The 14,141-nt window shown below is 37.2% G+C and overlaps 1 protein-coding gene across 50 annotated transcripts in view; it reads right to left on the reverse strand.

Annotated features, from left to right (window-relative positions):
* caska (calcium/calmodulin-dependent serine protein kinase a) overlaps positions 1 to 14,141 on the reverse strand; it is a 243,983-nt gene that overhangs the window by 16,473 nt on the left and 213,369 nt on the right. For 13 of the 50 annotated variants that reach the window (XM_073911558.1, XM_073911562.1, XM_017357634.3 and 10 more), the window contains 8 exons: positions 12,987 to 13,067; positions 9,063 to 9,251; positions 8,736 to 8,814; positions 8,221 to 8,306; positions 6,992 to 7,060; positions 6,239 to 6,307; positions 2,716 to 2,751; positions 470 to 508 (listed from right to left, as the gene is read on the reverse strand). In XM_073911558.1, the coding sequence (XP_073767659.1) occupies positions 470 to 508; positions 2,716 to 2,751; positions 6,239 to 6,307; positions 6,992 to 7,060; positions 8,221 to 8,306; positions 8,736 to 8,814; positions 9,063 to 9,251; positions 12,987 to 13,067 (648 nt within the window). Of the gene's footprint in view, positions 1 to 469; positions 509 to 2,715; positions 2,752 to 6,238; positions 6,308 to 6,991; positions 7,061 to 8,220; positions 8,307 to 8,735; positions 8,815 to 9,062; positions 9,252 to 12,986; positions 13,068 to 13,628; positions 13,677 to 14,141 lie in introns of all 50 variants that reach the window. The other 37 variants (NM_001423569.1, XM_073911571.1, XM_017357641.3 and 34 more) reach the window with 5 other exon arrangements.

Raw genomic sequence — 14,141 nt, forward strand, 5'->3', positions numbered from 1 at the left:
TCATCAACAGAAGTCAGAAAAGCCCTATGAAAGCAGACATAGCAAAGGAAAGGACTGTTAGATAGAGGAGTTCAGGGTATAAGAAGAGTTCAAGGTACCACTGGAGGTCAGGGTACAAGATCAGGTTATAGCTGCGATGAGAGGCATGCTTGAACGGTATGAAACCTGAGTGCAGTGGCAAATACAGATGATGCATGAAGGTGTGTATGAGTGTGAGTTATGTGACGAAGACCTCGCTGGCCTATAGTCTGAGGGAACAGTGGTGTGTGATTCCCGCGTTAAATAAAGATACATTAGATTGACCTAAAGGGGCATTTAAGTATAAAGTATTGGATCAAGCCTAACGTTATATTTTTCAAGAACGATGACGTAGTTGTTTTGAGTCCCTTGCTACATTTGGACTTAAATGATTACACAACAGTTTTTGTTTTTCAGAGCAGTGGATTGGGCTCATTCTTTAAAATCTTACCTTGATGGAAAATTTATCCTTGATTGGAGGTCTGGAGATCTAGGGCATGAGAGTATTACAAACATCATGCAACATCACAGCACTGTGGCGGCATTAGTACGGCACTGTGACCAGGGGTTGGTGAGATGGAGAATGCAACTACGAAGCCTACGTTTGGGATAGTTATGGGTTGATGATAATAAGGAACAAAGCCAGGTGGAGATGTCAGTCACATCACGCTGATATTATCAGTTGTAACCGAGTAGATCTTTTATAGCACTCAGTGACGCATTTCAGACAACACAGACAGACTAGTGCTGGCATATGGCGCCCTCTGCTGACCGCCTGTCTCTCTTTCTATTTCTCAGTGATAAAGGAATAGTTCACCCAAAAATTAAAATGTACTCAGTATTTACTCATCCTCAAGTGGCTTTAAACCTTTCCTATCTTCTGTAAAACACAGAAGACAATACTTTAAAGAAAGCTGAAACCTGTAATCAAAGACTTCCACAGTAGGGAAAACAATATGGAAGTCAATGGTTACATGTCTTCAGCATTCTTCAAAATATTTTCTTTTGTGTTTAACAGCAAAAAAAAAAACAACTCAAAAGTTTGAAAAGTAAAAGTTTAGTCATTTATATATTAAAATTAAATTTTTGGGTGAATTATCCCTATAAGAAAAAACTTAAATATGAAAAAACGTTATAACTTTATACCACTGAATTGGCTCTATCACTGCCTCTCCACTCCACCAATAGCTGGAGTGTGGTGAACGCACTGGCGCCATTGTCCTGTGGCAGCCGTCACGTCATCCAAGTGGATGCTGCACACTGCTGGTGGTGTGGAGAGACCCCCTCATGATTGAGAAGCGCTTTGGCTGTATGGCCATACACGATAAATGTGTACATTTGATAATTCGCAGGATAATCTAGAGCAGTGTTTCTCAACTGGTGGGCCGTGACCTGGAACTTTTTTAGTGGGTTGCAGAGTGTGTGATTAAAAAAACAACAAAAGTTTAATTTTAAACTAATTTTGCTTATATCGGACTTTTAGTTTGAAATGCACGTGCGACAAACGTACCGTTTGACATGAAAAATTTCGTTAAATTATAGCAACAAATATGTCGAAGTACGACACTGAATATGTAAAGTATGGATTTACATATATTGATGACAAAAAAGGCTTAAAACCTCAGTGTGTCATATGTAGTGAGGTGCTCTCACAAGAGAGCATGAAACCTTCTAAATTAAAATGACATTTAGAAACCAATCATCCCAGTTGCAAGGACAAACCTCTGGACTATTTTTAAAGATGACTCCAAAAGCTGAAGGCATCACAAAAGTGCCTAACATCTTCATGTTCAAAACAAGTACAGGCACTCCGAGCATCTTACTGTACTCACCATGTAGCAAAGGCCAAGAAAGCCAATACAATAGCAGAAGAGCAAATAACTGGTGATTATTATAAAAATGGTTATGATCATTTTAATCATTTTACTTTAATTTGCTGGTTTGTTCTGCTCAATACGATTAGTGTTAATGCTTTATTAACAGTTCAGTTTAGTTAATGGTAACTGAACTTTTCCTTACACTATCCACTGTTTACAGTATTTGACGTTTTTACTCTGAAATATTACTATAATTTGATACATTTTGATTTATCTGTCACTACTTGTGTAAATTAACAAATAAATACAAATGAATTATAATTCCTATAATTATATTTTAGTTCCTAAACATTTGGGTCGCGGCATGATGACCATGTAAAAATGTAGGTCCCATGGCCAAACCAATTGAGAACCACTGATCTAGACAAGATGTGAAAGGAAAAACACACCACTTTTGCCCTGAAATATTTTACAGGACAGATGCACCCCCGTGGAATACTTGATCCATGCTTTAACTTTGAGCTTGGTTTAAATGAGATTAGGTTACTCTGTTTTGTGGTGTTGCTCACTCCAAAAAAAAAGAAAAGGAAAAAGGGGGAAAACATAAGCAAGCCTTTGTGTTGGTTTGCATTGTAAAAGAAGCAAAAATGGCTTTTTGGTGAACACTTTTTCATATTTAGATATCTTTAGCTAAATATCTAATACTACGATTACAACTACCAACAATTACACAGAGTAAAGATTGGGGAATGGTGTTAGTGAATGAAATGTTTGAAGCTGGATGTTAATAGCAGTGACTATCACTAACATTTTCAGTCACAAAAGCATCATGGAAAAGCACTAGTCAACAGAGGGAAAGAGTGATGGATGCTCTATTCACCTGGCGTCCTTTTGGCTGAATGGTCGACGGCAAGTCCTGTAAAGAAAATTCCAGCAGTGAAAGACCATTTACAGATAAAAGACTCATAAAAGATTTTAACAATTAAAAGAAATATACATTCAACATAACATAAGACAAAACTGGATAAGAGCACTGCTAATTCCACCAGAAAGTTACTTTTTTTGTGTGTTAAAAGGAAAAGAGATCTTTTGGTGGTAACTCTCAAAACAGCAACAAACAAGAAAGCAAGGAGCAAGCAGGCAGCTTCAGCACCACACTCCAGTCAAGCAAATGTTCATGAGGTGGAGCCTGAACCTTCTCTGTGAAGAACAAACATCAAGAGGGTCCCACTTTGTTCATATCAGGGGTGGGCTATAATAATAATAATAATAATAATAATAAATATATATATATACGTCATTCTTTAAAAAGACAGCTAATAACAATATTCATAACTGAATTGACTTAAATGTTATTGCAAATAATTGAAATTATTGTCCAAAGTAAAATGTAACGGCAAATGTAAAGCACATTTTATACTTTACTTTAGTGCACATAAAATGTAATTAAGTAGTTTAAGGAAATCTTAATTAGTTTTAGTATATTACTGTTAGATTTATATTTTAGTATATTGAGGGTTTCTGCAGGTTTCACCAAGTTAAATTTAAGACTGTTTAAGACCATTACGAATTAAATTTTAGACTAATAAAGGGCTAAACATTTATTTAATATTTATTTGCCCTATCAAAATTTATTATAATTTAATACATTTAAAAAAAAAAAAAAAAAGAAAAAAAAAAAAAAATATATATATATATATATATATATATATAAACAACAGTTCTGTCTGGTTCTCAAATCTGATTGGCAGATAGCCGTGCAATATTCTGCAATATCAGAACACCTACAGCCTCTTTACCCTTTGTGTATTACTCCGCCCGCATACAGCCAGCAAAACGCAGACACTACAGATCTAAAGTTTAAAAGATGCACGCTCAACTGTTTAACTGTCAGCTTATGATTTGAATCCAGAAGAAAGTAGTTCCTCATACAAAAGGGTTTTTGAGACTCTCCATGTTTGATTTTGTTTTTATATACACAATTATGCCATCAAACTGTTGTATAAACACAATATCACACTCGTAGCAGTGCGATATGGCTGTATATCGGCACTGGATGGGGCACTAATGCACTCGGCCTGCGGCCTCGTGCCAACGCTTGCCTCCCACCAGTGCCGATATACAGCCATATCGCACTGCTACGAGTGTGATATTGCTCATATATATAGATATATATATATATATATATATATATATATATACACACACACACACACAACAGTTCTGTCTGGTTCTTGAATCTGATTGGCTGATAGCAGTGATATATATTTAAGTAATATCAGCACCCGTAAAGCCTCTTTACCCTTTGTGTATTACTCCGCCCACATACAACCAGCAAAAAGCAGATCTACAGTTCTAAAGTTTAACTACACTACAGACTACATATACAGATCTATAGTTTAAAAGATGCTTGCTCAGCTGTTTAACTGTCAGCTTATGATCTGAATCCAAGGCAGAAGAAAGTAGTTCCTCATACAAAAGGGTTTTTGAGACTCTCCATGTTTGATTTTGTTTATATATATATATATATATATATATATATATATATATATATATATATATATATATATATATATAAATAAAACTGTTGTATAAACGCAATATCACACTCGTAGCAGTGCAATATGGCTGTATATCGGCACTGGTGGGGGCACTGCCCTGCTGAAAAATCCAGCTTAAACCAGCCTAGGCTGGTTTGCTGGTTTTAGCTGGTCAACCAGCCTGGTTTTAGAGGGGTTTTGGCCATTTCCAGGCTGGTTTCAAGCCATTTCCAGCCTGGTCTTAGCTGGTCAGGCTGAAAAATGACCAGCCAAATCCAGCTAAAACCAGCTTGACCAGCCTGGTTTCAGCTGGATATAGCTGGTTTTAGCTGGACTCCCAGCTTGGCTAGGCTGGTCAAGCTGGTTTTAGCTGGTCATCTCACAGCCTGACCAGCTAAGACCTGGCTGGAAATGGCTGGAAACCAGCCTGAAAATGGCCAAAACCTCTTTAAAACCAGGCTGGTCGACCAACTAAATCCAGCCAACCAGCTTAGGCTGGTTTAAGATGGATTTTTCAGCAGGGAGGCCAACACACGCCTCCCACCAGTGGCCATTTTTTCTTAGCAAAATATGTTAAACATTGTGTAAAAAAGGCAAGCTCTACTTGTATCCATACACTATTTTCCAACATAAACGTTCAGTATCACTTTATTTTGATGGTCCCTTTATTGCATTTTAATGAATATAAGTTACATTGCATCTACAAGCCAACTAATTCTCTATAGACTATAGGTAGACTGTTAGGTTGGGGTTAGGATTAGGATTACTGTAAGTTGACATGTACTTGCAAAGTTTTTTACAGTCAGTTAAATGTCTGTGGAAGGTGCTGTATCAACAGATAATAAGCAGACAGTCTACTGGTACTCAAAAGAGAAGATATTTTAAGGCCTTTTGATTTTAAAATTTAAGACCCTGCAGACACCCTGATATTGTATATTCATATTTAATAAAAAATACTTTAATAATAGTTTTTAATAAACACATTTGTGTGACTACAACAATAAAATTGCTTAGAGTACTTGTGGAATATATGGGTGAAGAAAGGTTTTCAAAAATCAAAACAAATAACAATACAAAAACAAGTGTTTTAGTGTCTTAAGGTTCAATTTTATACATGTTTTTGCTATTATTTTTTATTATTATTTGAAAAAGTAACCTAGACACTTATGTTAAACTTAATCATATACAGGAAACCTTGTCGGTTTCACACCACAGAGGATGACCCATTCCTGGCCATGCAGCAACCAAAGTGACACTCGAAATGCAAATTACATGTAAATTATTTGACAAGTTCATACTGATGCACCATTTTAGCATTTGTATCGCCCACCCCTAGTTCAAAAGTAGAGCTAGTGCAAATCTCACTGGATTAGCTAGGCAGTATGCATGCTAGGAATAGTAGGATGCAAGGAATCCTACATGCCTAGCCACAATCTTGCATGCCTCCACCGAGTTTAGTCTAATCAAAGCTCCCACTGTCAGTAAATATGCATCACTTTCTTTAACAGGAATATGTAAGTGAATAGTAGATCCCGCGTTCACTGTACAGTGTGCCGTCAGAAAGAGCAGTCACACTGGCAGTCATAATAAGTGGGATACAGCAGCACAGAGCACACCAATTTGTGAACAGAGATAACGGAAACTATACATAATGAGTGGCTTTGAGTTTGAGATCAAAACTAAAACTTTGAGAAAAAAACTAAACAGTAAAAACAAAAAAAAAACATAACAAATTTAATAACATTTAGTGCAAATTAGGAGGGTATGATTGCAAGAACGGGGTGAAATAATCATAGACAACATTAGGACATTGTTGGGGGGTGGGAAGAGGGGTCGTTATTTGAAGTTGTCTTGGATCCTTACCAAGATAGAACTGTTAATGCTGGAATGGCCATTAGCAGGGGACTGTCTGGATGTGGAAGGGGATTCTTTCTGTAATAAGATATAAAGGTCAGCGAAACAGCAGAGCAAACGAACACTAGCCAACATATCAGTAAGAAGCTTGGGGACATAATGTAAGGGAAACCAAAAGATTTGTTAGAGATCAAAGTTATTGTACGGACAATTAAAAGCACAGTAATGTTACAGCTGCGCAAAGGAAACATGATGCCGCAACTGCAGCTTCCCACCACAAGGAGGAGCCAACACATCTCTCTCTGTGTAAACATCTTCCTTCAGATATGTACTGTTTAATTGTAGGTGAAATATGAGCACTCTTTATTCATAATTAAGTGCAAAACTAAAAAAGTTATAGTATGTCTGTACCCAATGTGGTACAGATTGATTACGCTGATTGCTTGTCGATTGTAAACCCTGTCGATTGTACATCTAAGCTCCCCTTAAAAATGCTAATATTTAAGGGAGGGTTCCGGTATCTTGGTTGCGAAATTGGTGTGCGGTAGTGTTTGAGCCAGGCCTTTTGGTCCAGCAGGATGAAGGCTTTTGGGGAGGAAAGCGTTAACACGCAGCCATCAGGCAGGCAGTTAGTCACACAAGAGTCCACGGCAATCAAAGCCCACCACACAAGGCAATGATAGGCCAGGGAGGCAAACCACAGCACTGCAGAGAGAGAGGAGACTGGCAGAGACACAGAGCAGAGGCCACCGGGACCGTTACCTCACAGGACGACTGCTGCGTGCGGTAGCTTGGCACAATCTTAAAGGTGATGCTGCCTCTCATCTCCCGCTGTCAACACACATACAAAAGCAAATTATTAAGAAAAGTACATTTTTTGTGAATTATGCCTACATTAATGATGATAGGTAAAGCTTAATGGCTGTTTTGCAAATTTGTCATCTACACATCCTCATGTTGTACAAGCTTGTCCTAGGTTTAAGAATAGAGAACAAAACAAATGACAACTTCTATTTTATGCAGAGTTCAAGGTATGATAAGAAAATACTTCTGTAAATAAATGTAAATGATCATTAAATAATCAGCATGTAAATGAGTGTTAGCCCCTGATGTTTTTTTTCCATGTTTGTCATGTATTCACACAGGGCTATGCAGTTTTGGATTAGGTGTTTTCCCTTGTTGATGAAAAAAAAAAAATTGAAATCAATTAGTAAGGGGCAGACAGTTTTTTTACACCACTTTACATGTTTCTGTAAAATATCTACTGTATGTGTATTCATTTATAATTAATTTGTGTGGTCTGGGGATTTTGCTAGACAACTCCAGTTGTGCTCCATAAAAGAATAGAAATCATAGTTCGAATAACATGAGGGTGAGAAAATAGCTATGTTTCCATCCAAAGATTCAAATTAAATTTATGCGCAAAACTGAAATATAGCATAAAAGGCGTGCAAAAAAAGCACTGTTTCTATCCAACGAGTAAAAGAGAACAAAATCATCGCTTCATTAACAAAATCATTAACTGGCTGCCAAATATTAGTTATTTGCTGAGGTAGGAGAAGCTGCATGAATCTTTTCTTTATTTAATAAATCAATTGATTAAGGTGTTCTAGAATGACCTTTCAGATGTTTTACAATGTGCTTAGCCTGCTGGTTTGTCCATTCACACAAATTTTTATCATCATATGATCTCTTATAACTAAATTACATGACTTTTTATGTACATACAGGGATTTCTTCGGTAAAGGTGTTTCGATCAAGGCTCATGCGCATCTTTTCTCACCGAATAAAAAATTTATCCTGCTCAGTTAAGCGCATTTTCAAAATTTATGTGCATCTTACGGTTTCCATCAACAGTTTTTTAATGGGCATATCCAAAATGCACATAAGAATAGATGGATGGAAATGTAGCTACTGAAGACAAAATGTACATTGTTGCATAAACTATTCCCTATTAGAAGAGAAGAGATTCTAAATATATTACTACTCACAAGCATTTTCTGAAGCTGCTCCACTGTTTGATTTGCTACACTTATACCGTTGATCTCCCGGATCTCGTCTCCAATGTGTAAAGTTCCTAATTTGAGGTGAGAGGTTTCATGCATTAGTACATTTCAAAACAGGAAATCAAATTTCATTCTAGTCTAATTTCACAGTTTGAGATCTTCAAGTACATAAGCTTATTCGGTTTGCAAGCTGCAAATAGATAATGGTGGCGTGTGTATGTGGCATGTGGTTATGGCCATTATCACGATGATGTTAAGTTCTAAGGGAATGTGCAATCTGCCCATCATAGGCCGATAATATAAAACTCTCAACCCTGCCATGTGGAAATATGTGTTCTGCTGTGGGGAATAACTGATGGCATCGTATTCATATTAGTTCATCAAGTGCATACAGAGAAATTGATATATAGGAGAAACCCAGAGGAGGTGAATCTGAAGCAATGTGAGGATACGTTTTAAACACAAGCAGGATTTAAGGGAAAACAATCTGGTGCATGTACCTTGTCTGTGAATCATTCCTCCATGCATTATTCTTGCTACGATGCAGTGGTTCAGGTCATTCATTTTCAATGTGATGCCCTGAAAAAGTTACCATAAACTCATTTTTAACCACATTCAGTCAGGAAGTTTGATTAAAATGTGAACTTGAACTATAAACACAGTGAGAGCTTAATCAACGAAACCATCAGCAAGGGTGGGCTAAATGTGTGCCAGTTCTCACAACTTTTTTGAGAGTGGAGTTAACCCACACTCTGAAGTTTAAAGCGTAGCTAAATGAAGTGGAGTATTTGAGAAATGTTTTCGAAAGTGTGTGGGTGCACTCATACCATTGGTTCATCTGTGTTCTTTTGGAACTGAACAAGACGCACTCGTGTGACGTTTTCGATGTCCATGTCTCCGTTCGTGCTTTCTGGTGAGTCTCCGTTGAGGTATGGCGATGTGGGGGGAGGGGTGACCCTCATTGCATCGTCACTGTACACCTCATGTGCCACAACATCATGAGTTTGAAGTAAGGCCTGAAAGAGAAATGCGACAAAATTATAATGGATAAGTAGTGAAGGTGCCTGAGCTAGTGAGCAACCAGCTAGTAAATAATACACATACCACACAAACAAAAGCATAGTAAGGCACTGAAATCCACTCTAATCACCTTAGCAATCAAAGTGTAATACCTTGGCAACCAATCAAGGCAGCAAGTTGTTAAAGCACCACTCATGCTTTCTTGAAAAGATTAAAGCAAGATTTTTAAATGTTTTTAGAAAACAATTCACCAAAGCTGCACTTATTAAATCAAAATTACAGGAAAAAATATTCCTTCCTTCCTTTCTTTCTTCCTTCCTTCCTTCATTCATTTATTCATTTTCCTTCTACTTAGTCCCTTTATTCATCAGGGGTCACCACACATAATGAACCGCCAAGTTATCCAGCATATGTTTGACACAGTAGATGCCCTTCCATCTGCAACCCAGTACTGGGAAACACCCATACACGCTCACACACATACACTACGGCCAATTTTGTTTATTCAGTTCACCTATAGCGCATGTCTATGGACTGTGAGGGAAACCGGATCACCTGCAAAACCCACGCCAACACGGTGAGAACACAGTAAAAATATAATCATTTATAATGATAAAAGGTGACGCAGTGGCGCAGTAGGTAGTGCTGTCGCCTTAGAGCAAGAAGGTCACTGGTTCGAGCCTCGGCTGGTTCAGTTGGCATTTCTGTGTGGAGTTTGCATGTTTTTCCTGCGTTCGCGTGGGTTTCCTCCAGGTGCTCCGGTTTTCACCACAGTCCAAAGACATGCGGTGCAGGTGAATTGGGTAGGCTAAATTGTCCATAGTGTATGAGTGTGAATGAGTGTGTGTGGATGTGTCCCAGAGATGGGTTGCGGCTGGAAGCGCATCCACTTTGTAAAAACGTGCTGGATAAGATAGCGGTTCATTCCACTTTGGCGACCCCAAATTAATATAGAAACTAAGTCTGAAAGAAAATGAATGAATGAATATAATAATAACAATATTTAACAATATTTTTAATATTTTAATATAATTTGTAATAAAGATGGATTTCTTTGATAAAAGGCTACATTTTCAACAATTTTTAGTCACATGATTCTTCAGAAATTATTTGTATAAGCTGATTTGGGGCTCCAGAATCATTTCTCATTATTAACAATTATACAACTGCTTTGCATAACATCTTTACTGAATCAGTGATACTGTCAATATCCTTTAATAAAGGTGTTTTATACAAATTTATTTGCATCAGTGTAATAGACTTCTTTATTTTAATAAATTTAGCTTATGCATGCCGAATAAAAGTATTAACTTATTTCATTCTTACTGTCCCAAAACCCTAAAAAGTCAGTTTTTATTAGTTTATTTAAAGCAAAAAGAAACATCAACTGGATACATAAAATCAAGAAGCACCACACTTCTCTTTTCTCACCCGCTCATCTTCTTACATTAATCTTTGTGTAATTATGAAAGTGTGAGAAAGCATCAAGAGCTAAGTCATGCTGGAATCTGACAGCCAGTACCTGATGGTACCTCTCTCCTTCCTTCCGAGTGTTTTTTTTTCTTTTCTGCCCCCTCACCACTCGTGCACACACACACACACACACACACACACACACACACACACACACACACACACACACACACACACACACACACACACACACACACGCTCTTGACTTGGCTGTCGGAGTTAGTGATGCTGACATCGCTCCAGTATTGTTTACTCATGCATAAGTCCTTCCTGACTGCTTTCCTCAAAAAGCCGTCGTTCCCTCTTCATGTTTTCTCAGTTCTGTACTAAATCCCCAGCTCAAGTGGAAGTAAAACATTGTAAAAAGCCCCATATAAGTCCCTCCAATCCACATCAAACTAAAGAGCATTTTACATATTCATTGTTTCCCATTTAACCTTTACACACGTTGAGGAAAACAATTTTCCACTTGTTCTGCTTTTAATTCAGTTAGCAATTCTCACCCTCGCCATCAGCCCAGACTAGATAAGCCTGTAGAATGATGTGATATTAAACTTTTAGTAAATTTAGTAAATCTTTGGACTGGGAGGAGGTTCACAAGTCTTAAAGTTACAATATATGCTGTTTTACTGGAATGGTGAAAATAATTTATAATTAAATGACCCTTGAAAATAAATTCTGACTGCAAAAAAAAGAGGATTCCAGTCGGCTAAACAAATCTCTCAGATGAACATTGCTGCTAAGAAGTCAGCATGGAGCAAAGGGCAAACTCTGCTTCATCTGTCATGAGGTTGTTTGTCCCGCTGATAAGAGCAGAGGAATAATGCACCAAGCAGACAACTGACAAATACCTCATTGATTATAGAAGAGGGGTACAAAAACAGATTGGAAAGACTGAGATGGTGAAACCACATGAGCACGGACAGCATCCTGAATAAATAAATGAACCACATGAAGACACTATTGAAGATCTCAAAGGAGGTTTTCCTGACAGTAATGTAATCAAGCTAGGTGGTGTTTGTCATTTCATGTAAGCATTGATATCTGACATTGATAAAAAGAGCTTGTTCACAAACTATTTTACTTTTATATGTGACATTCACTATCGTTATGTTTTTGCATTTAGTTGAAGCATAATTTTTACTGTATTTTATATAAAAAATAAATAACAAATTCATTTAAATGTAAAATCAATGTTAGAAGTTGTAAATTCCAGCAGGATATTATAAGGTTAAATAGTCTTAGATGGAGAAAAGTCATTACGCTGCAAAAAAAAAAAAAAAAGATTTTCTTACTTAGATTTTTTTTGTATTGTTTCTAGTCCAAATATCTAAACATTCTTCACACAAGAAGCATTTAGAAGCTATTTCCTAGGCAAGCAAAACATATTGTTTTGTTTTAGGAAATAATATGCCAATACTAAATGAGTTTTTCCTTAAAACAAGCAAAATAATCTTCCAATGGGGTAAGCAAAATAATCTTGTTTTCCTTCTGACATAAGATTATTTTGTTTACCTCATTGGCAGATTACTGTGCTTGTTTTAAAGAAAAACTCATTATTTCTCAAAACAAGACAATATGTTTTGCTTGTCTAGAAAATTCTTCTTGATTTAAGAATTTTTAGATATTTGGACTAGAAACAAGACAAAAAAATCTAAGTAAGAAAATATTTTTTTTGCAGTGTATCAGTATTCAGCATTAGAATGTAAACAGACTAAACGTGAGCTTTGCTAAAACAATGACCAAAATATTCATAAAAATGAGAAAAAACAGTATCACACTTCAATGAAATATTCATTTTAATAACATTGTAAAATAGTTTAATGCAAGTCTTGGAAACAAATATAATCACTTTATATTACACATTTTGATTAGCTTTTTAATCTATTTACTTAATTATAAATGGATTCAGTTGATCATGTCTTTGTGTTTTGCTTGCCCTGACCTTAAATGGATGAACAAAATCGTCTTGGGCTTCCATAAAAATATGCTTATTTCTGTTTCAAAGATTTTACTGTCTTACAGGTTCATACTGACATGAATGTGCAGGATATCAAGAATTAAAATGTATGGGTGAACTATCTCTTTAACACATCTGTTTGATCAAGGTTATCTGATAAGCAAGTTTGCCAATAAAAAAATGCAACAATTAATCCCTCGCAACAAATCCAAGAATAAGGATTTATCAAGTAAATGGGCTTAATTCTGATTTCATGACTCTATAAAGCATTTTGTAAAGCATTTCTGCTGTGACTCACCATGAAATGAGGCTGAGTTAGGATCCGTCTCAGTTCTTTAGCATCTGTATTCTCCGGGTAGCATGAAATCTCCTCCAGTACCTACAGATAGACAGAGTCATCAGGTTTTCCTCAGGATCTCATCTCCATGCTAAGCAAATTCCTTGAGGTAAATAAAGTTGCAGGCTTCTTAATCTTATACGTTGCAACACAAGTTTGAGCTGAACTGTTGAGACCCCACACATCATATATCAGAACAGACACACACACACACACACACACATGTCTGGCATGACCCTTAGACCCCATGTGACCAATCAGCACAGCGGTGTGGGCTCATTTACCCCGTCCATTGGTGGATGGGATGGGAGAGGTGGGAGGGGGTGATTTGGCACAGTACTGCAGATATGTCACAACTCCCCGCTGAATGCTGCTGAGAGCCGGAACCTGGACGTCTTTTGAAGCACACTAATCATCTCTAATGAGCTCTAAGCAACGTTTAAACCCACCTGGCAGACCCTCACTGATGGTCAGAATCACTACATGTAGGGCTCAGACATTTACAAGACTCTGCGATGCTAGAAAATCTCCACATGTTCTACAGAAGTGGTTCAAAAGAATTAAAGAAGTGGACATGAGATTGGGAAAATGTCTGCAGCTTACATATTCCAGATGTTTCAAGGCTGCGCTCGACCCGTCTTCGGTGGAGGTCTTAGCGTGAGAGACACACACAGGAGAGTTTTTTAACATTGGGTAAATATTATATGTGTAAGAAGCAGCTGATTTTGGGAGGTTGGCATGACGCCACCTCGGCAAGTTTCAGTCGCTCAGGGAAAACAGTGAGAGGTGATGGGTTAGTTTCCGCCCCGCTGGCTCTAAGCAATACAAAGAGGATAATCCTTAAGCATTTCACCATTGCCAGTGATCACAAGCAAGAGGCCAAGGAGGGTTATTCCAGAGCGCAGCTCTTTAATCACCAGCAGGCTTCAGTTGCTTTTTGATGTGTAATAATGAAGGCAGTTTCTGAGCTGTATAGATTGTGTGACTTGTAAATGAGACAGACCTGCTTTAGAGGGAGTTAATAGGAACACTGAGAAATATTGAGAACTGTAAGAAACTGAAAACTGTAATCTAGAATTACGCTACAATGAAATCTACTTGATTATGTTAGAGTAT

This window comes from Danio rerio, chromosome 9 (genome assembly GCF_049306965.1).
Source record: "Danio rerio strain Tuebingen ecotype United States chromosome 9, GRCz12tu, whole genome shotgun sequence".
NCBI classification, from domain to species: Eukaryota; Metazoa; Chordata; class Actinopteri; order Cypriniformes; family Danionidae; genus Danio; species Danio rerio.